Source organism: Gopherus flavomarginatus, chromosome 25, assembly GCF_025201925.1.
Source record: "Gopherus flavomarginatus isolate rGopFla2 chromosome 25, rGopFla2.mat.asm, whole genome shotgun sequence".
NCBI lineage: Eukaryota > Metazoa > Chordata > Testudines > Testudinidae > Gopherus > Gopherus flavomarginatus.
Genome location: NC_066641.1, coordinates 13,969,760 through 13,995,684, shown reverse-complemented (window position 1 = coordinate 13,995,684; position 25,925 = coordinate 13,969,760). Strand labels below are relative to the sequence as shown.

Here is a 25,925-nt window from a genome sequence, read left to right as displayed (position 1 = left end):
TGAGAGTAGGTCATCCAGAAAGAAAGCAGAAGGGGGAGTGGGGGTGGAAGGGGTTCTCAGGACATAGGGAAGCCCCAGGGGATTTCTCTTGCCTTTCAAAGGGAGTTGGAATAAAGAAATGCCCTGATGCCTGGGCCCGTCCCAGTACGGCTAAGGCCTCGTCTATACTGGAAAAGTGCAGCGGAAGCCCAGTCGTGCTTAGGTCAGCAGCTGGCCTTTGTGGGTGGGTTTCACACACTGAGGAACAGCAAACGGAGGCATTCTTGGCATGCACCGGTTTCATGACATCGATTTAAAAACTGATCTAGTGACATTGGTGCAAAGCCCGGCCTAACGTACGTACATATAAACCACATTCCCCTGCATTCCGACACAAGCCAAGTCACCACGGAGTTAAACAGATTGAAGTGCGTCTGCATTAGATGTTTGCACCGATTTGACTAGCTGAGTTTTAAATCGATTTCCTCAGACCGGTTCCAGTTTGCTAGCAGAGACAAGGCCCAGCAGAGTTCTCTAAACCCCATGCACATAGTTTTAGATACAATTACAAAGTGTGGGCCAGATCCTGGCCATGTGAAAGCACTTGCAGGGGAGTCGCACCCATTTATAGCTTGGGTAAATTTGCCCAGTAGCATGGAAACAGGCCTGGGTTAAGTCCCCTGCACCACAAGGGAGATAAGCCCATTAGACGGGTTCACTCATCCCCTCCAGGGGTTCCTCCCAAAATAGGGTTGGTCATTATCACCTTGTCTCTTTGTGTCATGTCCCCCTTTCCTCCCTGGGAAGGGCAGGTTTGGCGGCGGGTGTCTCATCACAGCCAGCCTCCTGCAGCAGGAAAGCCCTGCAGAGTTCAATGGCTTCCCTAGCTTTAATGGGAGGAAGTGTTGCCTAGTGGTTTGAGCAGAGGACTGAGCCATGGGAGACCTGAGTTCTATTCCCAGCTCTGACACAGGCCTGCTGGGTGACCTTGGGCAAGTCACTGCATCCTGTTGTGCCTCCGTTTCCCCATCTGTAAAATGGTGGCAATGATGCTGCCGTCCTTTACAGAGCTTGGAGATCTACTGGTGAAAGAAGCTAATTATTTATTATTATGGAAGGGCAGCAAATTGTAAAGCCAGCCGCTTTCCCTTTCCGCTGCACCCTCTCTGTTATACGGTGCCGTCAGAGGGCTCATTTCCACAGCCATGTTCCAAGGCACGGCCGCGGCTTGGGCATACCGCGTGCACGTGGTGCTGCAGGTGGATTTACCCCTCTCTGCTGCCCTCCACCCTCGTTCTTTCACCCCTCTCTTCCTCTCCACAGGATCGGTGCGGCTCCATGAGGCAGGCTGGCAGCTGCACCCTCCCTCTCTGTACAGTGGAGCTGCCACGTCTGTTCCTTTGTCTTTCCACTGCTCTTCATTTCACTCAGGTCCGCTCCGGCTGCCTCACTTCTTGGCTTGCACACTTAAGCTGCTTTATCAGCCCGTGCAGTTGTCTGTGTTCCTCGGGAGCTGAATGTAATCTTTGCTGCCTCGGTGCTGCAGAGCTCTGATGTGCTGGATGGGTTGCTTGGGGGGCTTTTTTTTTAGCCTTTTCTTCCAAATCAATCAAACATCTTGTCAAGGGGAGGAAGGTCACGTTCATTCGTCCCCAGCAATAATGAATTGTACCCGACCAATCACTTGGGTTGGGGAGCTGATTAGAAGTTTAAAAGGAAATTCTCAGTCAAATCAGAGGCTGCAGAAGTTGGGTGGATCCCCAGCAGATAGAGGTGAGGTTCTCTGGTCTGGAACACCTGGGAGGCCACACTAGATTCAGCCTTACTGTTAATGACCAGCTCAGATTTGCTCTGCAGCCTTCTGTGAAGAGCTGACTGACCATTCGACCTCTCACTTGAATCTCTTTGCTCTAGCTCAGGGTTGTAATGCTCATTGTGTGCAGAGGGCCAAATCCCAGTGTGTCATTCTGGGCCCCAGATGGGCTCCATGCTCCTCATCGTGGTCTCCAGGGTGTTGATAGGAGCCTTGCACAGAGAACAAGGGACAGAATATGGCCCTGAGGGAGTAATTAACCTGGCAGGAATCATGGCATTGTCCCATTCAGACTGTGTTGCCAACCCTGGTGGATTTATCGGGAATCTTGCAATATGTGGTGTTTTAGCTCCTGGAATCAGAGGATTATGGGAAAATCTCGGCTTGGAACTAGGACCCCAGGCTGTGCAAAATCCAGAAGGCAAAGAATCAGAACCTGGTGTCTATCATCTTTTCGAATCTCATGATCTTTAGCCCAATCTCATGATTTTTGGGCGCTTGACACTGGGCGTCGTTCACCAAGGGCACCATGGTGGCTTTAGGCCACGGCTGTGCTGCCATTCATTTCTCCTGCTTTCCCATCCTCCTTTTTCCAGTTTCTCCCTCTTCCCTGTCTCTACATGTCTGCTCTGTTCTTCCTTCTGCATTTCCCTTCCTTCAGCAGCTCCTCCTGTGGGCTTTTTTCCTGCTCCATGTTGGCTGAAGTGATCAGCTGCAGGCTTCCAGTGAAAACTGCTCAGCAGGTCACCTCTCTCCAGCACCCAGACACCCAGCTCCCAATGGGATCCAAACCGCAAATAAATCCGTTTTACTCTGTATAAAGCTTATACAGGATAACCTCATAAATCATCTGTGCTCTGTAACACTGGTAGAGAGAGATGCACCGCGGTTTGCTCCCCCAGGTATTAGTCACCTCCTCTGTGTTTACTAATAAACAAAAGTGATTTATTAAGTATAAAAAGTAGGATGTAAGTGGTTCCAAGTAATAACAGACAGAACAAAATAAGTTACCAAGCAAAATAAAGCAAAAACACACTAGTCTAAGCCTAATATGTTAAGAAACTGATTACAAGTAAATCTCACCCTCAGAGATGGTCCAATAAGCTTCTTTCACAGACTAGACTCCTTCCTAGTCTGGGCCCAATCCTTTCCCCGGTAGAGTCCTTGTTAGTTCCAGCAGACATCTCAGGTGGTCAGCAGGGGCTTTCTCATGACTGGAAGCCCCTTTGTCCCGCTTCATCCCGTTTTATATCTTTGGCACAAGGCGGGAATCCTTTGTCCCTCTGGTTCCCCACTTCTCCTAAAGGGAAAAGCACCAGATTTAAGATGGATTCCAGTATCAGGTGATATGATCACATGTCCTGTGAGACCCCAGCCTCCGTTCTTCCAGGGCTGGCGCACACGTACATAGGAAGGTTTGCAAGTAAACAGAACCATTTACAAGTCATTGATTCTGAAGCATCCTTAATGGCTTCCACTTAATATGTTGCATCAGTAACACAAGTTTATATGTTATTCTCCTAACTCCAGACAGAGAAATAAAACATGCAAACAAATAGGATGAACACACTCAATATATTATAAGCTTTGTTATGATACCTTACAAGAGATCTTTGGCATGAAGCATATTCCAGTTACATCATATTCACACTCATAAGCCTATTTCCATAAAACACATGGAGTGCAACGTCACAATGGGAACTGGAGTCATACTGGTTTAATTCCCCATGTGGACACTCTTAGTCCCTTGTAAGGGCCTTTGTCTGGCTTAGTTTACGTGTCTTGGGAAGGGGTTTGAGCTAAACTGAGAAAAAGACAGTTGTTCTGGGATAAGAGTATCCCCCGTGGGGAGTGAAACCGGGGTAGCTACAGCAGTGTAACTGTCCCCTTCCCCTATAGACCAGCCCTTCAAAGCCAGGCTAATCTCCTAAATTCTGCAAACAAAGCTCTGTTTATTTTAAAAAGCATCTGTCAAACTCTAACTGCAGCCTGTGTGCTCGAAAGCCAAGTGTCCCCTCTGCCAACCCATACCTGTGTCTCCTCCCCCTCCCGCAATATTTAGATCTCGCACATGACAAGCACCTGCCCAAACAGATATTGTCAGTTGCAAAGGCAGGGAGACGCCATAGTAATCTCCCTGCCGGTGTGGCTGGAGAACTGAGCCTCGGGCCAGCACCCGAGGTGGGTTAATGAGCGGCCGCATGGCTCCTGCTCCTTCAGAGCCTCGTTATGCTCTGCTTCTGCTAGCTGAGGCTCAGTAATCGTGCTAGCACGCTCGCTGCTTCCCTTCTCCAGACGGAGGAATAGGGCAGGAATTTCCTGGATTTATTGAAAGCCACGATGTGCCCATGCTGAGCCCAGCGTTTGGGCAGGGCCTTGTGGTGCCAGGGGACAAGGTAATTGGTGGAGGGCAGGGGAAGCCCAGCGGCTCCCAAAACGAATGGCAGACTTTCTGTCTCAGCACCTAGGTAGCCCCTCATCCCCATAGGCTGGGGGAGCCTGACGGATCACCCCCCTGGTGCCCTGTTCGCTAGAGCAGCCTCCCTGCTGTAAAGGCCACGTCTCTGAGCCCCGTCTCTCACTGCATGGTGCCTTGCTCCACAGTTAGTCCCAAAGTCAGCGAGAGGGACGGCAGCAGGACAGACCCCAACAGGATTTAGGGAGCATGAAATGCAACACACCAGAGCTACTGTGACAAAGGAAGATTGCTAAGAAAAGGCTCGTCCTTCGACGCCTCCTGCAGATGGTCCCAGGGCAGAGAACAAGGCCAGTTGGGAGCTTTCCTGGCGCATTTTCTGAGGAGAGTTTGATGCACTCAACTCAGCGATCTGCTGCAATGTGGATAGTCCCTGGGAGCCTGCACCAGAGGAGCAGTGCAGCCCCCGGCCGCAAACCCTGCAGGAGGCTGGCTCAGAGCAGAGTCCCAGTTCGACTTGTCTGCATCCTCAGACGGCCTCATCACCGAATAACTGGGAACATGCTGCTGTGTAACTCGCAGGGCAGGTTCCAGTGGCTAAGGCAGGATCAGCCTGTTAGCCCCAAATGCACTCGCACAACAAGTGCTCATGCTCCATCTCGCTCGTACACACTCACGCCTAGTGTCTTTCTGTCTCACTATCCCAAATGCTCACGCGCATCTCATGTGTGCGCATTCTTCTTGTCTCTCCAGCACCGTTATCTCATTTCTTTCACACATGGGCTGTCTGTTGCTCACACGTGTACTCTCTTGCCCTTCCCGCCCCGTCTCACCAAGGCCACGCCTGGAGTAAAATCACCTAGCTGTTTACACTGTAACGCTGGTTCGATTTCTGCGCAGGATGGCAAAGCGCTGGGCGCCCTTGTTAAACTCCAACTCATTCCTGACCAAATTCCGTTACCTGATGGAGCTTCAGCGTATTTGCTACTGAGCCTCTGCTCCCTAGTGTCAGCCTGGTGGGTTTTCATCCACGGATCCTGCCCTCGATTCTGAATTCTGACAGCCTCATTCCCCTCTCCCTAAAGAGGGGGGTTGGAGGGTCTAGGTCTTCCTAGCAAGCTCTAGCTGCCTAAATTGGCCCCCAGAATTGCCGTGCAAATGAATCTGCCCTGCTCTGTTACAGTATCTTAATTCATTTTGGAGTTAGTTTCCATAAATTGCTGAATTGTGGTTGCTTTTGGTGACAATGCTGCCTTGTCCCCAGCTGCTAAGGACACAAATGTTTGGGTCTATTATCTTCTGTGTACGTTTTTATCAGTGCCGTGCAGGCATGTGCCCACTGCTGTTCGCTTCATTATTCAGTGTTCACCGGGAGAAAGGAGACAGTGAATGGAAATTGCATGTTAGTGGCCTGTTGGGTTACAATAGGAGATGTGTCCTACCCGTGAATGTTTTTTTCCGAACAGCAGGCAATTTATTGTGTGTTTCTGAAGTCAGACATTTTGCCTGAAAGCTTCTTTTGAAAGTGACTTGGCGCATTTAATCAGCAAAGGGTCCTTATCTCAGCCTTGCAATGCGGCGATGTTGAAGCAAAATGATACCTCAGCTTGGATCGATTTGTATGCAAAGCAGTTCAATTAAAGGCTGAAACCAGAGCTTCGCAACATGCTCCCCGCAAAATCTCACCTTGCTGGAGGTCTCTGGCCCTGGGGAGGCCAGATGATTTCAGGGCCCCGTGTTCTTCTGGCAGCAGACGCTGGTTGGCACCTGAAGATGTAACAGATCCTCCTTCTCCACGTGTAGTCAGTCACCCTGAGTCCATCTCAGGCAGCTGGCTCTGCCCTTTGGCTCCGTTTGGGTCGGACTGGGCAGGGCTGAGTCTGCTGGTGTTACTTAGTCACTGATGTCTGTCATGGTAGCACCTGAAGACTGCCCCAAGGAGCTCAGGGTCGAAATCGACCAGCCAGACGAAAGGGTGGTTGGGAGGGGAAACAGCAACGCAGCGAGGGGAAGAGTCACAGACAGAGCTGTGAATAGAGCCCAGTGCCCTGCCCCAGACCACACTGTGTGTGTCCCGGCCTCTCTGTGTCACAGAGCTCCATAGGAAATCCCACCCCCCTGCCTCCAGGGACTTGCTTTGGGTTTCAGGTTTATGCCACGGGCTCATCCAGAAGCCCAGAGCTCCATGGGGGTCCCTTGAAATCCACTAGCCTCTGGGCTGAGCCTCAGGCCGCCAGCCCCCAGACAGGCTAGCCCGTCCCCTCCTGGGAACCTGGCCTGAGTGGGAGGAGTGGAGCAGAAGCTGGGACCAGGCCGGGTGATCATTAAGGCCAGCACTGGATCCAGCTGAGGGTTCATGGACTCTCCCTGAGCACAGACCCCACCCTCAGGGGTCAGAGGGAGCCCGGCCGGGTGGGGACTGGGCTGGGCTCATCTGGAGCGGGTTAGGTATCCCGAGGGACTGGCCGGAGCCTGAGGTTTGGAGAGAGGCTCGGTCTAAGCTGCACTGCCCCAGCAGACAGGTCCTTTTCTCCTGAGCCCCCACTCGAGCAGCGCAGTGGATAAAGCAAGGTGCCCAGCCTGTTTAGCATATGCAGAGTGAGAGGTGACTTGATCAGCGTGTCAGGAGCTTCCATCAGCTACTACAGAGCTCCTGAGTCTAGCCGAGACAGGCAGACAGGACACAGGCTGGAAGCTGGAGCCTGACACATTCCAGTTAGGAATAAGACAGCGGTTTGTAACCGGGCGGGTGACTGACCACTGAACGAGCTCCCCAGGGCAGTGGTGGGTTCCCCATCTCCGGGGGTCTGCAGACCCAGACTGGCGCCTCTCTGGACGATGCTTTAGCCAGACACAAGTTACTGGGCTCAGTGCAGGGGGAACGGGGTGAAATGTAAGGGCCTGTGATGTGCAGCAGGCCAAAGCAGCTGATTGCAGTGGTCCCGCCTGGCCTTCAGCTCTATGTATCTATGCAAATGAAGCACAGGACTGAAGGAAGAGGGTCACCTTGTCACAGGGTGACCGGCCTCTTGAAGAGGGAGCAGGGTCCAGTGCAGATGGACATGCCCAGGTGCCTTCCCATAAGCCCTGCTGGGCAGCCCGCACTCCATCCCGGGTGTCCTCGTCAAGGAGCTGGTCCCCCTGCATCAGACCCGTTTTGGTGGGACCCCGGTGCACAGACCTGCAAACTGGGAACCAGGCTGCTCCCAGCCTACCCCACCGGCCTCACCGCATGCTCAGTGGAGATTTCTCCCGCAAGCTCTGCTGTCAGCCCTAGCCCTCATGGCTCGCTCGACGGGTGCCAGTCCACGGGCTGTGGCAGCGGGAAGCCTGGTTGGATTCATTCCTTTGAACCCCAAATGCTGGGGGGAATGTTCCTCCCCCATCCCATATCCACTCCCACCCCCCGACAACCTGCCCCTCTCTCCCGACCCGTCCCAGATGCTGGGCTGCACGTGATGCTGATCTGACAGGCCAGGGCCAATAGCAAACTCCTTCAGAGCCTCAGCCTGTGCCCAGGGGCTGCCGAGTCTTCAAGTGGGGAATCCTCGGCCCAGCCACCCATTCCCTTTGGGGTCACGATGCCTCTGCTAGGTGGGGAAAGAGGGAGCTGGAGCCCTTGGTATGGCTGTGGAAGTGGGATGTGTCTGGCTCTGTAAACTCCTCCCAACACCTTCCTGGGTCCAGATCTGGGCATCGCACTTTAGGAAACATGCGGATAAGTTGGAGAGAGTCCAGAGAGGAGCAACAAAAATGATCCAAGGTTTAGAAAACCCGACCTGGGAGGAAAGGTTAAAAACTGGGCATGTTTGGTCTTGGGCAAAGCAGACTGAGGGGGACCTAATCCCAGACTGCAGACATGCAAAGGGCTGGGGTTAAGAGCACAGGGCTCAATGTTCTCCAGGGCCGCTGGAGGTCGGACTGGAAGCAGTGGGCGTAACGAGCAGCAAGGGAGATTTCGGTTTGATGTTAGGAAAAACTGTGTAACTCTTAGGGGGTTAAGCTCTGGAACAGGCCTCTAAGGAAGGCTGCGTATCCCCATGCACCCACCCGGTCACAGGAGGTGTTTCAGAACAAGCTGGACCAATCCCTGTCAGGTTCAGTTGGTCCTGCTCCAGTGCAGGGGGCTGGACTCGATGCCTTCTCCAGGTGCCTTCCTGCCCCTCATTCCTCTGATCATGTCTGGGAAACAAAAACCGTGTGGGACCGGAAATCAGTGAACTAAAATGGGTGTGTCAGAAATTGGGCATGACTGGTGGACAAAATACTGAGGGGAGGGTCTGTTCCACTCATCGCTCCCTCTGGGGGATCATCACAAGGAGACGGGGAATGGGGGACGGACTGAAAGGAGAGACGGGAAGGAGCGAGAATTACCATCCTGGCTGCCTCCCCCATCTCCTGGGACTCCAGGCCACCCTCCTCCAAATCTGGAGAGAGACCCTGGCCAGGCCAGAGGAGGGACCCGGATGTGTTTGCTGCTTCCACCTCTGCTGGCTCCAGTTAAATCCGATACCACCTGGGTGGTGAGACCTTGTCTCAGCCACCTCCCCACTGTGGCCTTTTCCTTCCCTACTTCAATTCTACTCTTTCCTTCCTCTCCCTTTCCCTTCTGACTCGGGAGCATCTGGCTTAGCCGGACAACACTGCTGCAAACCTGTGACCAGAGAGAAGCAGCTAAATGCAAGGCCTTAAACAGCCTGATGCTGGTACGAGTTTGCCAGGGCTTGGCGTGGCTGATCAGACTGGGCGCTGGGCCTGGGTCTCTTCAGAAGTGAGACTGCACCAAAGACAGAAGCTGCATTTTTTCTCATTGCTGTTCGTTTCTCTCCCCTTTCCTGTGTGTTTCGTCTTTGCCACCAAGGAAACAGGATCCATCTTCAACAGCAGCAGCCAAAAGAGCTCAGCCCAGCTCTGCTGACCTCCTCACTTCCCCCCACAGGACAGTTGGTGCCATCTGTACCGCCCAAAAGACGCTCTCCAGCTTTCTTCTTCTTCTTTTCTGTACCTTTAATTCAAGGGTGCGAGGGGTGTGAATGGTGGGTTCACCCAGGTGCGCAGCGTACGTGGGCTCTAAATACAAAACTCTGAATCTTGTTCAAAACGGTTCCGTGTTGGACAGTTTCAGGTTCATGTGACACCTTTGACTCTTGGGGCACCTTTATTCCATCGAAGTTAATACCGCAGGAGGGGACTGGGAGGCAGGACTCCTGGGTTCTCCTCCTGACCCCCGATCTGTAGATGGGGGCTCACCTACCTCACAGAGATAAAAGGGCTCTAATTAGGAGTTTGCGAAGCACGTTAGGCCCCTGAGCTACAGAAGAACAAGGGATCCTTGGTCTCAGAACGGCCTTTGCTTTCCTGCATCGTCCTCCTCCCCAGCTGTGTCAGTCTGTCTGTGCCTTCTAGCGCTGCGGCAGGATTGCGTGTGCTCTGACTTGACCTCTTCCTCTTCATGCCCCTAGAACCAGGCCGAGGCGCATTACAAAGGCCACAAACATGCCCGGAGACTCAAAGCCATAGAAGCTGTGAAGAACAAACAGAAAACGGCAGCGGCCCCCAGCCGGGATTTCCCGGCCAGCCTGGACGTGAGCGGGGATCCCCACAGCACAGGTATGGCCGTAGCCACTCCCTGGCCCTGGAAACGGGGAACGGGGCTGCACCCCCGGCTCTCAGCCGTCAGCTTGTAGCAAACAGTTGCTCTGAGGGAGCAGGAGGTGGCAGACTCCGTGCCATCCCCTGCAGTAATAATCTCCTGGGAGGAACGGCGGCATGATACTCTTCACGTAGCTCGATCAGGAGCTGTGCTGCTCTCCAGATACCGATGAACATCATGCTGGCATGGGTCAGAAACGACATCTGCCTGGCAACTGACAGCGCCACGAGCGAGCGGGAAGCCAGCAGGGTTGGGAACAGGCTGCAGGGCTCCTCATTGCTCGGTGCTGGTTTGCCCGGGTCATTAGCTGTTTGGTGACCCATGTGTGGGGAGCCGGGACGGCAGTCAGCCCCTGGTCCACTGGTGTCTGTGTCCCAGCATGCCCCTTGGGACTGGTCTGTGGGGCCATCTACGCTGCCACTGCGGGTGTGACTATGAGCCCGGGTAGCCCCATGTCCACTAGCCGTGACTCTAGTGTGCTAATGTACCAGGGTAGCCACCTGTGTACCAGCCTGTCCAAGGCTCTGGGTCCATGTTTGGGCAGCCAGCTGACGCTGCAGCGGCTGCGCTGCTGTTTTCAGTGCCCTGGCTGGATCTAGCGTGTGTACATCTAGTCCATGCCGGTAGTGACACCTCCAGCTGCTGCGTAGAATCGCCCAACCCCTCCCCACTCGCAGCGCTAATTATCAACCGGCTGGTGGCCTGGCGAGATACACCACGATCTCTACTGCAGCAGGTAGAGGTGGGAACTTTATCCTTGCACCCCTCACACTGCCGGGGCCAGCTCCAGTCAGTGTCCCCCACTGGCAGACATGTCCCACACTTCCCTGTGGAAAAATTGGAAAGAGTTTAGTGGAGAGCAACAAAAATGATTAGGGGGCTGGGGCACATTACTTACAAGGAGAGGCTGAGGGAACTGGGATTGTTTAGTCTGCAGAAGAGAAGAATGAGGGGGGATTTGATAGCTGCTTTCAACTACCTGAAGGCGGATTCCAAAGAGCATGGAGCTCGGCTGTTCTCAGTGGTAGCAGATGACAGAACAAGGAGTAATGGTCTCAAGTTGCAGTGGGGGAGGTTTAGGTTGGATATTAGGAAAAACTTTTTCACTAGGAGGGTGGTGAAGCTCTGGAATGGGAGATAGTGGAATCTCCTTCCTTAGAGGTTTTTAAGGTCAGGCTTGACAAAGCCCTGGCTGGGATGATTTAGTTGGGGATTGGTCCTGCTTTGAGCAGGGGGTTGGACTAGACATCTCCTGAGGTCCCTTCCAACCCTGATATTCTATCTGATCTTAGCCAGAAGGTTGAGAATAAGTGATGCAAATGAGCCGACAAAGGGGAAAAGGCCCAGATCAGCCTTTACAAGGACGGGTCTGTCATGATAACTGACAACTCTACTGTTAATTACCTGGCCTTTCTCAGACATCATAAACAGCCTGATTAAGCCCTGAACCAGTGCCAGTTATTTCTGGTGGCCTCCTGTCTGGGCAGCCATTGATGGTTAGCAGCTAATCAGGCTAAAGAGAGTCGTGATTAGTAATGCAATAAACTCCAAGTCGTAAATGCCCCCCCTGCAGGGATGGCCAGAGCAAGAGGCGCTTTCCATCGCTTTCCTGTCCTTCAGTTGGAGCAGTAGAAACAGCCCTGCTGGGCTTCGTGTGCTGCGGCTCCCTGGTGCCTACATGGTAGCAGCCAGCTCAGGATCATGCCCCGTTGTGCTGGGTGCAGTACGGATGTGAAGGAAGAGATAGTGTGTGCCCCAGAGTTTGAGCGGGGAGAAGATGCAGCAGGAGGGGTGGAAGGTGGGAACGGGGAAGGTGACGGGAACACAAGGCAGCGGTTAACGAGAGCTAATCGTCAGGCACTGGCTTGGACCCTGGTGATGTGGATTCACTTCCTGGCTCCTATGTGACGCCGGGTGAGTCTCTGGGCTGAGGCCCCGTCTGTAAATGCTGCTGCCTTTGTCGCTATGTCAGTTTAGGCCCCGATTCCACAAAGAATCCCCACTCAGTGAAGCACTTAAATCCCGTTGGCGTCGACGCTGTTCTGAGTCTGGGGCCAAGTATACTCCATGGCATGGCCTGCCCCGCGCAGGGGGTCTGAACTGCACTTAACACAGTGCGGCCAGGTCTCAGCTGGGGCCTCCCCATGCTACTGGCAAACAAATGACAAGAGGGAAGGTTCTAGGAGCACACGTTTGCCTCTGCAATTAGCTGTTCCCCAGCTAATCACCAGGAGAGAAACCCTGTCCCCATTGAACCAGCTCAGGGAAGGGACCATCGTTTAGTCCTGTGTCTGTACAGCACCCAGCACAATGAGGTCCTGCTTCATGAGCAGAGCTTCTGTGCAGATACGAAGTAATGATTGAACTTTGTGACTTGCAAATGTTCGTTCCCAGGGCTCCTGCATAGCCTGGACAGGGCAGCCGCTTGCTGTGTGCAGTGTTGGAACTTTATCGGTCCCAGGACAGCGGCGAGACGAGCTGGGGGAGGTCAGGACTTCTGTTGGGGGGCAGAGACATAGGGAGCTGCAGAAGAGCTCTGTGTAAACGCAAAAGCTTCTCTCTCATCAACAGAAGTTGGTCCAAGAAAAGCTCTCACCTCCCTCACCTTGTCTCTCTAATAGTCACTTGGCAGGCAGGCAGGCGGCCTTTCTTCACGGCAGCTTTCACCTGCACCCAGGAGAAATTAATTGTGATCTCCACAAGGCACCGATTTCACTCATTTGCAAAGAAGCCGGCGAGGCCCCATTGTACCTTTCTGTTGCAGCACAAAGCAAAGGGAAAGGCCCCCTCCCTCCCTTCGTCCCCTTTGATCCGATTCCAAGGGGGTTTTTTGAACCAGAGATAGCTGCTGCTGCTGCTACTTGAACTCAGCATGCCAGATAACAGCTAAGTTGTCCCACTAGGGCTCTTACTTCCGAGTTGGAGGGAAGGGGCCAAGAGAACAAGTGTCTCTCCCTGGAGCCACGGAGGGATTGGAGCTAATCGCGGCTTTTATGCTGCGGCCGGTTCTGATGAGCCGCAGATACAAAGCGCTAATGTGAAAGGCCCCTGGGTAAATCAGGATCCGTGAGGCAGGACTGGAGCACACGGCTACGACGTCGTGGTGGGGCGGGGGCATTTCACGGCCTCGTCGCTCTGTGGAAGCCAGGAATGCTGTTCTAGAAAGGAGAACTTTCCCTTCTGCCTCTTGTGCTAGTTCAAGCCAACGGCCTCCTGGGGCTGAAGGAGCCGGACGCTGACTGTAGCAGTCTCATGCTGACGCCCACCTCGGAGGAGTCCTCGGCCGAGCTGTCCGGCAGCGTCCCAGCTCTGGTCTCCCCGCCTGTTTCGGAGCTGTCAGAGGGCCCTTCGGATGTTGCCAGCGTGGCCTCTTTGCCAGCACTGGGAGCTGAGACGCCAGCCACTGAATCGGGCAGCAGCATCGGTTCCGCCCCTGACAGAGACAAGGAAGGGAAGAAGAGCAAGCAGCACCTCTACTGCCCCACCTGCAAAGTGACGGTGAACTCGGCATCCCAGCTGGAGGCTCATAACACGGGTAAGAGACTCAGCCGCTGGCCATGCCCTGGCCTGGCCTCCCATGTACCCCGTGCGAGTGAGCAGCACTGGAGAGGGAGGGCCCTGTGGTCTTACTTTCCCATAGCTGGGGGGCAGCAGGGTTGATAGAATTAAGCACAGGGCTCCTGGGTTCTATTCCCAGCTGCATGAGGAAGTACAGTCCAGTGGTTAGACCAGGGGAGACTGGGAATCAGAACTCCTGGGTTTAATGATTAGAACAAGGGGGGCTGGAGCCAGGACTCCTGGGTTCTGTGCCTGTCTGGGAGGGGAATGTGGTCTAGTGATTGGACCGGGGGGTTCTGAGAACCAGCACTCCTAGATTCTGCACTTGATTCTGCCATCGACAGGCAGTGTGACCTCAAGCAAGTCATTTACCTCTGTGACTCAGCTGTAAACTGTACAAATAGAGCCATGCAAACCTTGCAGGGGAATTGTGAGGGGCAATTAATGTTGCTTTAATTAGAAGGGGTAAATTAAGGTGCTTTTCAGCTAGTGATGTTGGTATATCTAGCTCATGCCTGCAGGGGTGGATTTTAGCAAGGTCGAACTCTCTCCTGTTGTTCATGTCACTTAATTAAAGACATTTTCAGATACGTTTAATCAAATGATTGGAGGGTACTTGATACTCCAGAGTCGTTTTCCTTTACGCTAATTTTCCAAAGTGACTTGGGCTCCGAAGTGTCTCAGCCACTTTCGAAAATAGACCTTTGGCTCCTAAGTCTAGGAAGGGCTTTTGAAAATCCCCCCTGATTTCCTCCCCCCGCCCCAAACCAGACATTTGCTCCCATTTTTGTTGTTGCAAATTATGCACATCAGAGTGAACGACTACTGGGGAGGTTGTACATTCTCGGGGGCTGGGACAAGCCTTTTGTTCGGTGTGTGTCCCACCCCCAGTGCAGTGCAGTGCGGTGCGGTGCTGGTCCATGCCTGGGCTCCGGGGGCTGCAGTGGTACAAATAGTAATCAGACATTGCCTGTGGACGAGGCATGACTCCAGCTTTAGCAAAAGCTGCTTGTGCTTCAAAAGGGACCAATTATCACCCACCTGAGGCACAGGTCGGGGGCTGTGAGCAGTAATTAGTTAACGCCTGTAAAGCAATTTGGATGTGAAAAATAAGCCGTTATAATTTTCCTTTCTCCTCTAGCATGCAGGAGGCTGAGAGCTGTGGATAGACTCACACAGCATTACGCACGCAGCTTTCCAGCTGGCATATGAAAAATTAGCCTCTTTCTGAATGCAGAAGAGTGGCAACAGAGCTAGCTGTGCTATTAGTTCGGGGTCTGCCATCAGTGACCCTGTCTAAGCTCTGGAATTACTTGGGGGTGAAAAATAAAGCAGAATAAGATCAGATTTATTTGGGTAGCGAGTGAGGTTTGGTTTGGGTCCTTCAAAGCCTCACTCACCCACAGCAGTGGTGACACCTGGTGGCTTTTGAAAGCTCTGCAGCTCCATGCACCTCTGAAATTTTTCTTCATGTGATGCTTAGAAACAACCACCCTGCAAAGGAAATAGAAAAAACAAAGAACTGCACCCGGGTTTAAAAGAGAGGGGCCCCCAAATTCAGTGAAAGCTGGAAATTAAATTGCCCAGCCCAGCGAACCCCCTGAAACTCGGCTAGGCTGTTCCCGAGACAGACTGTGCCCTTGCAGCGCTCAGGAGCACGAAGGTCAGCTAAGGACAGTGGCTCACGCTTAGCTGCAGACATGTCCTTTTGCTTTTGTCAGCTCGGGATACAAATGTAGGAGCTGACTGGAGGAAAAAGAACCAACAAAGAAACAAAATGTTCAGTGCCTTTTTTTACTGCTGCAGCACAGAAGCTGGGCACAGAGTCAGTGGAGTCTCGGGTTCCTAGTTGAAAGCTTAACCATAAGAAAGGGTGGGGAGTTGCTTTGCTGTCTATTTCATTTCAGTTGTTTGGGGGGGGGGGTCTGTTGTACACCCACCAGAATGGTTTTCTGAAAGGGTTCACACTCTCTGAGGTTCCCCCCACTGCAGGTGGCTGAACATGGTCTGTATAGGGGTTTGGGAAGGGGTTTGGGAAGGGGAAACCAGAAGCTGGTTCCCAGCTCTGTGCAGGATATGCAGACTGCTTAGAGAAAGCAGGACTCCTGGGCTCTATCCCCGATTCTGCCACTGACCTACTCTGTGACCTTGGGCATTGCTCATCCGCTAGGTACTGACAGCCACGTCCGTGTACCTGCCTGGACCACAGTTAATGCGACACACTCAGTGACGTGCCCAGTAAATGCCTGACAAGCCAGAGCTCTTTGCGGAGGGACGTTCTCTGGCAACGCGCTGGACTGAGCGGAACGTTTAAAGCCTCTGAGACTTTGGAAACCACGTAGGGAAGGTCTTGAGAGCAAGCCAGCGAGCCCTTCGGTCGAGTCAGTTTTCGCAGCTTTAGCAATAAATAAAACCCGGTTGAGGGTTTCTGCGCTGCCTCTCTGGAACTATAGAAACATAGGGGAAGGGGAAAAAGCTGCCGGGTGAGATGTGGAATGTGCAGGATCTGCTGAGAAGTTATTCTGGAAGAGAAATCACTGCCTGCAGAAAGGCAGGTGGCCCAGTGGTGAGGGTATTGGATAGGATTGTTCCCGGCTCTGACCTTGGACAAGGCCTGCTCTGTGCCTCAGTTTCCCCACTGTCATAAACAGATAGCTAAGGGTTAATGTTTTTTTACCTGTAAAGGGTTAACACAGGGAACCAAACACCTGACCAGAGGACCAATCAGGAAATAAGACTTTTTCAAATTTGGGTGGAGGGAAGTTTTGGGTGTGAGTTTTTTGTTCTTTGTCTTGGGTTTGTGCCCTTTCGTCTTTGAGAGTGATTTTTTTATTTTCAGGCTTTCTAATCTTTTGTTTTCAAGTTGTAAGTACAAGGATAGTAAGACAATAGGTTTATATTGTTTTTTGTATTTACATGTGTGTAGTTGCTGGAATGTGTTAAATTGTATTCTTTTTGGATAAGGCTGTCATAACATTTTTTCCCAGATCTGGACCTTAGCGTCCAAAATGTGGGTGTTAGCATCAAGAAATCTGAGTCTTGGGGTCCCCCAGGGAAGGTTTTGGGGGAGACCACAGTGAGCCAGGCACTGTATAATTCCTGGCTGGTGGCAGCAATTACCAGGTCCAAGCTGGTAACTAAGCTTGGAAGTTTTCATGCTAACACCCACTTTTTGGACGCTAAGGCCCAGATCTGGGAAAAAGTGTTATGACACCCACCCATAAAATGGGGTAATGTTACTGCCCTTTTCGGGGGGGGAAGGGCTCGGTGTCAGTGTTGATGCTCCTGAGCATGGACTGCCTCCAGACCAGGCATGTCCAGACAGCACAGCCCGTTCTGGGGCCAGACTGTGCTTTCTGCATGCGCAGGCCTCATCTCCTTGAAGCCAGGTCCCACTTGCTCAGTAGTTGGCAGCTGTACCGGGTCAGCCAAAAGGGCCGTTTTCTCTCAGAGCTGAGAAGAGACAGGGGTTGCCTGCCGCGAGCCGTGCTGCAGCTGGGAGTGACGGGCACACGCTGGGCCGAGCCAGTCGGAGCTGATGGAGCTAGCCTGAGTTGGGAATCACTCTGTGTAGATCTTACATTCCTCTGGAAGCATGGCTGAGCTTGGCTCCCTGCCCCTATGGGCTCTGATTTTATAGTTCCGCCAGCAACTGGCAAATCTCCTGCTGTTTTATGTAAAACCTGCAGCGTCCAGTGTCTGAAGGCCAGTGCAGCCCTTCTCCAAGGCAAGTCACTTCCTCCCAGCCCACATGCAGTGTGAGGAGAGCTCAGACTGCAGGCTGGCAGATGTCACGCAGAGGACACTCAGCAGAGATCCAATCTCTTTGGGGCCCGGAATCATCCCCTTCGAAGCCAGCTCCGTTTTCTCGTATTGCACGTGCCCAAGATCAAAGCAGGCTCAGCACTTCTGTCCGGAACCTGAGCTGCAGGAGGATGCGAGGGCTTTGGCTAATAGCTCAGAGCTTGGGCCCAGGCAGCCATGCTGAGTTAGCCAGCGCTGTGACCGCCGGACAGCCTGGGGGAGTGAGAGATCCCCACAGTGACCTCTGCTCAGAGCGACTCTGACACCACATGCTGGGCCCAGGGGGCAGAGAGATGCCCTTGTGCAGGGAGGAGAGCCCAAGAGACAATTTCCTCTGGCTCCTAGATCATCATTAGCGCCAGATCTTCCAGCAATTCCAGTTCAGACTCTCATGCTCTCCGGGGTTATAAACTGGCCCTCGAGGTTTTACTCCGAGCTTAGCCGTGGAATGTCATGTGGGAGGATCAGAGCTAGGTGCGATTCTGGGCTTTGGCTGCTGTTTTACTAGTTCGCTCTGAAGCTCTCCTCATGGGCAATGTCTAATGGGTGGATTTCTCGTTAAGGGGAAAACGTCCGAGCTCTGGGAACAGGGATCGTTTGTGTTTTCCCTGGCGGTCGCCAGCTAAGTGGCAGGAGACACGGGGGTCAGAGTCAGGAAACCCAACTCCTATCCTGGCTCAGACACCGACCCATTGTGTGACCTTGCATACACCCCTTCCCTGCTCTGTGCCTCGGTTTCACCTCCCAGCCCATGCCTGTCATGATTATTTAGACTATAAACTCTTCAAGCCAAGGGCTGTGTCTCATTAAGTGTATTGTGGCCCCAGTGGTGTCCAGGGCCGGTACCTGCTGCTAGAATGCAAGTCGTATTGACAGACACTGCCAGCTGCCTGCCGGAAAGTGACTAGAAACAGGAAACTGAATCTGAACAATGAGCAGAACAGAAATAACAGCTTCCAAACAGGTGGAAACCCCCTGCGATTGGTTAAATTAACCATAGGAGATGGCGCTAATGTAACGCCAGAGCGCGAGTCCTACCGGAATGCTCCGGGAGGCTGTTCTGGGGGAGCCAGAACAGTGGAGTATGGCACATCTGGTAGTTGTAACACCCTGGCAAAGAGTCTGCCGTCACCCTCTAGAATTGGGTCCATAGAAGAGTACAGCCTGCCACTCCTGCCGGCAAGGGGAGCGCGTCCTTTAGCTCAGGTAGTGCGTCTGTGCTCCTCAGTCCGTAAAGGGTGGGGAGAGTCATGACATGAGTAACACCACAAACGGCAATATTTCCAAATGCGTCTTGTGCCTCCTTCAGAGCAACGGACGCTCACCCCAGAGCTTGCATTTTTCAGAGTGTCTTAACCCGAATGCAGGCCACGTGGTCCCTTTGCTGAGGGTCTTTCGTTTTCCCTCTGCTGTCCAGGGGCAAAGCACAAGTCTATGCTGGAGGGTCAGACCACCCCGATGCGGCGGGGCCGGGGCAAGGTCATCCCCAGGGCAGGGCACAAGTCCAAAAGAATTGGCAACAAGGGCAGCATCAACATCCAGAACAAGGCGTTCCATTGCCAAGTGTGTGAGATCTACGTCAACTCAGAGACCCAGCTCAAACAGGTGATGCCTCCAGCTCTCCCACTGTGCGGGGCGGGCCTTTCTCCTCAGCGGGCAGGGGCACGGGACAGTCTCAGCATCCAAGCACGTCAGGTTTTCATGTATGCCAGGGGGTGGGGAGGATCCTGCCCCACAGCCCCCCAAAGCATCCTTAGGGAGTTGCTTGGCAGGATGATCTATGCAATCCCAGATCCCCAGAAAACCCCTGCTGCAGATGGCACCTTGCAAAGCGCAGCTCTGTGGTGCAGTGGGGGCGGGTTAAAATCCCTTTGCCTGGGCCCAATTGCTTCTCCCCTCCAGGGGAAGAGAACAATACTTGTGGTTTTCATGAGGTTTGCAGAGCCAGCTGACCTGGCGTGGAGGGGCGGGATGGCTGGGGATTAGCAGCTGGATAGATGCCTGGATCAGACAATGGACTGAAATGGATGCCTGGCACAGCTCCAGATAAGTCAGTTTATGTCTATTCAGTAGCACCTTGTTTGGGAAAAAGCTGCAGGGTGAGTAAAGCAGGGCCCAAGGTATTGAGAAAAGTCATCCTGAGAGCAGGGTTCTTCTGCGTAACAGGAATGCCCCATGCTAACAGCCTCTTTGCCTCTAGTGCCTGGACCATGCACAGAGCTTTCCAGTAGTTGCATGTATATTTGCTACTGGCTGCAAGCTAAGGGACTTGGTTGTGTAGTTCAACCAGTAGTGACTGATGCTCTTCACTCCAGAGGTCTTGAGTTCGGTTCCTGCTGATGAGCAAACAAGGACCATCATTGTATATGCATGCAAATCCTAGAGACTGAAGCAAAGGCTGCATTTCGTAATTACCGAGAGGGAGCTGAATTCCCAGGCAGAGAGTATGGCTTTGCAGGGTCACTTCGCATGCAGTGGGTTTGTTTACTGTCAGCGTGTTATACCTGCATGTGACTCTGCGTTTTCCATCTGCAGCATGTGGGCAGCAGGAGACACAGAGACAGGCTTGCTGGGAAGCCACCCAAGCCAAAATACAGCCCATACAACAAGCTCCAGAAGAACGCTGTCCTCGCAGTGAGTATTCTAAAGGTATCTGTCTCCCAGAAGCCCTCCGGCCACGGTGCCTGTCTGAAATGTTGCTCACGCTGTTTGTCAGCTCATGGGATTTTATTGTGAGGCCCACAATATGTGGTGGTTTCTGTTTTCAAAGCCCCAGCTCCAGGAGTCCTGTGATTATGTCAGAATCTCAGCTTTCATTGAACAAAACAGTGAGTTTCTAACCCTCATGACTGTGAAGAGAAGCTTGGAAGGGAGACCCTTACAGTCTCTGACAGCGCAAAGGAAAGGAGAAGAACCCAGTGGTTTTTATTTTTAAAAGAGGATGATTTTTACCTGAATCCCATGGGTTCTAGGGGGGCTGACTCATGATTTTTAAAGCTTGGGGTTGGCAATGTTTTTGTTCAGCTCATGCCAACTTCCAGGGTTGATGCGTAGAGACGCGAGTCTGCTCTGCAGCGCAGCAGCGGCTAGTCCTGTCCCAACAACAGAGCGGTAACAATTGGCAATGCTGGGCCTCGTTTTCTGCTCCCTGTCCCAGGAGGGGAAATGGAGCTGACCTGATCCTGAGGCACGTCAGGGGAGGGTTTCAGTTCAGGACTCCCCATGATCATTTCCCGCTGTGGGACTTGAACAGAGGCTGCCTTGGGATTTCTGTGTGGGGCTTCTGGTGGCTGGGAATGTGCTGGTGCTTGCTCCGTGGAAAGGTTGGATGGGTCTGAGCCTGGTGGGGATGCTTTGATGGTCATTTCTCAGGTAGGTTCAGCCCCAGGCTCTCTGGGCTCATTGGCTCTGTGCTCTGATGCTGTATACAGAAAAGGGTTCCACTAACACGGCCCAGACTTACTAATATTTTTGTACAGAACCATTCTTGAGCCCTCTCCTTCCCCTCCTCCCCCAAGCTGATTCACTGCTTTAAGACCAGTCCTGGCCTGTCTGCCCTGGGAGCTGCCACCAGATCAGTGCTTGAAAAATGGCTTTCAAAGGGTTGCTTTGGTGGGCAGATGGGGCCTGAGTGAGGAGAGGAGCCATTCCAAGTGCGTGCCGACCCCCGGCTGGAAACAGAGACTGGGACACTTGAACTCTGGCTCACCAAGTGTCACTGAGGTCCTTGAAGAATTCTCAGCATCTTCCTAAGGTGCCAAGCGTGCTACGTAGTTTCTTTGTCTCCTGGATCAGCAGTATCCTGTCTATGCAGGGAGACAAGATGAAAATGCTTTCGGAGGTATCCTGCAGCCAGATGTCGAGTCCTTCCAAGGACAAACCTGATACTAGCAGCTCCTTGACCCGATGGATTCCGAGCTCAGTGTTAAAGGAAATAGCTACCTAGACTGATAGGGCTATAAGGCCAGAGGGAACAGTTAGGCTTGTGTAATAGTCTGACCTCCTGTATAGCCCAGGCCGAGCCCCACCCAAGGATCCTTGCCGTGAACTGCAAAGGGAAGCTAGAGTAGATCTGTGAGAGAGGCCTCTGGCTAGCAACTGTCAACCTCCCTGCACGTGTGCGAGCGCGTGACTCTCTGAACTGTGTAGGAAACGTAGGATGGAGGCTCAGGTTGAGTCCCCAGTGTCACCATTGTGGATGGATTCTGGGTTGGGGTTAGTGGTCTGCATTCATCTGGCCCAAAGACCAAGTCAGGATCCATTGAAAGCCAGAAGATTCAAAACTGAGACCTGGTAATATGCCCCCCTCCAACATACAATGAATGACTGGCCTGTGGAATTCATGTCCACATGATCTCATTGAGGTCAGGAGCCTATATTGGATTCCTCTGAATCTGCAGGTTCCGGACTAGAAGGCTCCTTGGTCCGATCCCCTGGGGCAGTTCCTATGAAATAGAAACTGGGTGACTCTATTGATCCCAGTGTCTGCACCCAAACACCAGTTACCAGACTAACCCTGAGTCCAGGGCTGGCTGCTCCACTCCCCCGCAGAGCCGGCAGTGCCAGGATCTCTCCCCTCCTGCAGCCTCATGGTTCATGTGCTTTGTCTCTCTCTCTCTCTCTCTCCTCTCTACAGTCCAAGCTGGCTTTGCAGAAGCACCTCACCAAAACCTTGGCTACCCGCTTCCTCCCGAGCCCCTTGACCACGGCAGCCATGTGCGCCCTGCCTGGCCCACTCACCCTCAGACCAGCCGCCGCCACTGCCCTCTTCCAGGCCCCGCTCCTTGGACCAGCGCTCTTCCGAACCCCACCCGGCCACATCCGCACCATGCCCGGCCCCATCGTCTTCGCCCCCTACTAGAGCTTGCGCCCTCCAAGGCTCCATCTCTCCCGGACGCGGTGAAGAGCCGGCCAGCTGTGTGGCAAGGACAAGGCTCTGTTCCCATTGAAGGCAAACGATATGTTGTAACCATTGACCGAGGTTCTTTCCCTCCCAGCCGGTTCCCACTGGGCTTGGAGATTCCCTAGCTGACTGCTCTGCCCGGCCTGGCTGTACCCCCCGTTACCCACCCCCAGTGCCCAAGTCGGCTCTGCCGCTCACTCACGCAGTAGCTCTCCGAAAACACAGCTCCATGTCTGCTTTGATTGGATTCAGTTAAAGGGACAGTGCTGGGATCCCCCAGGCCCATTGATGCCTGTGGCCAGCGAGTCCCCCTTTTTGGCTAGTGAGTTTTTCATTCATCCCCATCCCAGTGATTAATTTAAACCAAACCAGGGAAGGGGCCTGGCTGACTCTCTGGAAAGGGAGGGCCTTTTTCTCAGGCTTGCTGGTTCAGAGCCAGCCCAGATTCGTGACGACCCCCAGATCGTAGGTCCAGCTGGAAGGAGTCCGTGGTGGATCTCAGCCCAGTTTCCAGTGGGAAAAACCTCCCCAGCACAAAATCCAGCCCCCGGTTTCCCACCCGTAGCAGGGAGGATGCAGCCTAAGCCCTGCATGGGACGTGAGGCCCATGAGCAGAGAGCAGCGTAGTGGATGATTGCCCTGCCTACTGCCTGACCCATCCTGGGTCTGAGGCTGCAGGAAGCGTGTTACTCTCCAGCTCCTTTGGCCTGGGCCGTGTCAGCAGCAGGAAATCCAGAGGAGACACCGGCAAACGGGCAGCGTCTTCCCATAGAACAAACAACGAACCCCGAGGCTCCTTGCCAGCAGAGACCTCTTTCCTGCTCACTTCAGAAAGCACATTATCGTGCAGTGGAGGACCAGGCAGATTGGATCGGAGTGTTGTCTAGAGCTGTGGTTTTCAACTTTTCTTCATTTGAGGGCCCCTTTGGAAATCGGATCTAGTCTGAAGATGCCCAGGGGTCTGTGGACCACTGGTTGAAAACCAGGGGTCTGGTGGTTGGACAACAGGACTCCTGGTTTCTCCTCCCAGACCTGGGACAGGGTGTGAGCCTGTGGCTGGAGAATAGGACGTAGGAAGTCAGGACCCCTGGGTTCCATCCCTGTTCAGCTAAGGCCTGGAGTTGACTGATTAGAGAACAGCCCTTCTCCTTGGCATCTGTTCCCAACTCTGCCATTCACTCCCTTGCGCCACGGTGCTTCACCTCTTAGTGCCTCAGTTTCCCCCCATTAAGCAGGGGATAGCTCTGATCCTACCTCGCAGGCAGGCTGAGTGAAGGTTCACAAAGCACTTTGTCCTTGCGTAGCACCTTTCCTTGGAGAGCTGCAGAGCATTCCTCCTGTTAACAGGCCTGCAGACAAAATCCAGTCACCCAGACCCATTGAAACTTGACGCTTCCAAGGAAACTGGGAGGATTCCCTGTTAGTTCAGCCCGACAGCCCAGAATAAAAGAGCAGGTTCGTTTAACAAGCATGTGGCGTTGTCTGTCCCATGCTCTGAGTGCAGTTTGCAGACTGGGGCTCCAGGGCCCGCGCTAGGCGTTATGGGGCGAGGGTTTTGTTTTTCACTGTGTTAAAAGACCGTGCGATGACCTGGTCTGAACAGTTACCGAGGCGCTGCGGGTCCCCCCCGCGCACACTGCAAATAGAAATATGCAGGAAGGTTGCGACCTACATGGACCTTGTGCTGGACTGACAACCTGTCCCGATCTATGCAAATCCGAATGGAGTAGCCCCGTCGGCGTGGTAACCTGGCTGCGTCCTGCGGTGGTGCCTGCTCTGTCTGCACAGCGAGGAATGTTGTTCCGAGCAGAAACGGAACCACGCACCTCGGTGCATTGTGCATACGCTTCAGAGAGCCCCCTGGAGCTCTCCGCTGCTCCCCATGGCACAGGCTCTGAGCCCCCGGCGGAGGCTGCCCTCCAATCTGGGCAGCTAGCAATCCCCACGCACAAGCCCACCTGACAGATGTTGTAACTTGACCCAGGAGGATCCTGCCGCCCCAACCCCTGGAGGCTGAGCACGGTTTCCGAACGCCGTGGGGCTGTGAGAGTGTCACTTCCCCAGAGCTCAGGGGCTGTCCCTGGGTGCTGTGGGCAATAGGGGTCTGTGCGTGACATGTCCCCGACGGGCCGGGTACAGCTCTCAGCTCAAGCTGGAACATTGTGCTGTTAGTGCTGGAGGGCCCCAGGGCAAGGCCTGATGGTGCTGTCCCACGCCCCTTCCCCCTTTGCGTGGTTGCCAGTGGGGTCTGAGCTGGGGCCAGCGCTGAGCTGGCAGTAGTAGTGGGTTGTTATCCCCTAGAGCACAGCCCCCTCTAGTGGGCTGGCCTAAGGCTCGGACAGCGCGTTACAGGAGAGCTGCGGGGGCTCTCAGCACGGGGCCCTCCCCCCCGTGGGAGTGCGTGGAGCTGGTGCAGGATAGACTGGCCTGCCTGGGGGTAAACCAAAGAATCCAGCCCCTGGGCTGGGGCAGGGGCAGCACTTTGAGGCCAGTTTTCCCGGGCACCTGAAGGTGAAACCTTGGGGGTTCTTTTTGGCCCAAGATTTGGGTTTAAATGTGTCCTATGGAGCTTTGCAATAACCCCAGCGTCAGGCAGCTGCAGGGGACCGGCTCCACCCCTTACGGCCTCAGGGTGGGCGAATCCTCTGCCTGGAACGAAGTGGGGGGGATAGGCCCCCCCCCACGCCCCAGCTCACAGGCAGGGGCTGGTAGTGGGAGCTGCCCCTGGGCAAACCGTCCCCTCACAAAGCTTTAGATGGCGCGAGGGAGGGATCCGGACACCTCTGTGCAATGCCAGTCATCCCCTAATGCCCGCAGCCCCCAGGCAGCCTGGGGCTTACCCCAGCGCCAGCTCCAGCCCTGCAGCAGCCTCTCCTCCATCTGCCTCCCTCTCCCCCCACACGCCGCTCCAGCTCGTTCTCCCCCCAGGGGCTTGTGCCGTGGTAGTTTTAGGAATTCAGGAAGCCCAAAGCTTTAGCCATGGCCCCCCCCCTTCCCCCAAGAGACTCTGGTCGCACTGCAGGTGGAGCTGGGTCACAAAGCCCCCCAGAACCAGAGTCAAACCTACCCTCAGCCCAGTGGTGAGGTCACGATAGACTAGAACACTTGACACTTGAAAGCCATTCCTTCCCGTCACGACCAGCCGGCCCCGGCCTGCACCAGGGCACCCTGCTGTCTTCTTCGCCGCCGGCCCCCCTGCGCTAGCCAAAGCAGTTACCGCCTCTGACTTCGCATACGCTGTGCTAGGCTGTAGCGCTGCCATGTGCCCCCCCGTAAATACCCTCGGCGTGATGTGAAAAAGGGTTGGTTTTGACAACTAAAAAGCAAACAAAATAATCATCCTCTAGGGACTTGGCCAGTAACCCCCACCCCCAGCCCCGTACTGTTCAGTGTATATTTTTTGATGTACTATAACTGTTGGGGGGGGGGGGAAGGAAAATATTTTGATAATCGAATCTCATTGCTTTCTTGTGTTACTCAGTAAATAAAAGGAACCTGTATAAATGCGCCTGGACTTTCGCGCCACCATTCTTCGGGCCCACGAGGCGGGAGCCCCAGGAAGCAGAGGTGGAAATAGGAATTGCTAAAGGACCATTCACCTTGTAGCCAGCAGCTGGGGAAAACCGGCCACACGGTGGGCTGGCTCAGGCTCTTCCTGTAGTTTTCCATGGAAGGCCGGACCAGTAACACAATGTGATCGGTAATGGGGTTCAGGAGCTACTCAGCACAGGCGGCCGGAGCTAGGCCCAGGGCTCGTGCTGTGCCCCCAGCCAGCCGTGTTCCCGGGAAGCACACTCAC

General features: G+C 53.8%; 1 protein-coding gene across 5 annotated transcripts in view; it reads left to right on the top strand.

Annotated features, from left to right (window-relative positions):
- Window positions 1-24,577, top strand: part of LOC127040445 (zinc finger protein 385C-like) — a 153,301-nt gene extending 128,724 nt beyond the window's left edge. For 4 of the 5 annotated variants that reach the window (XM_050934607.1, XM_050934609.1, XM_050934611.1 and 1 more), the window contains 5 exons: window positions 9,671-9,818; window positions 13,058-13,396; window positions 18,641-18,828; window positions 19,759-19,872; window positions 21,860-24,577. In XM_050934607.1, the coding sequence (XP_050790564.1) occupies window positions 9,671-9,818; window positions 13,058-13,396; window positions 18,641-18,828; window positions 19,759-19,872; window positions 21,860-22,084 (1,014 nt within the window). In that variant the 3' untranslated portion in view covers window positions 22,085-24,577. The remainder of the gene's footprint in view (window positions 1-9,670; window positions 9,819-13,057; window positions 13,397-18,640; window positions 18,829-19,758; window positions 19,873-21,859) is intronic. The other variant, XM_050934608.1, reaches the window with a different exon arrangement.
- Window positions 24,578-25,925: the final 1,348 nt, after the last annotated feature.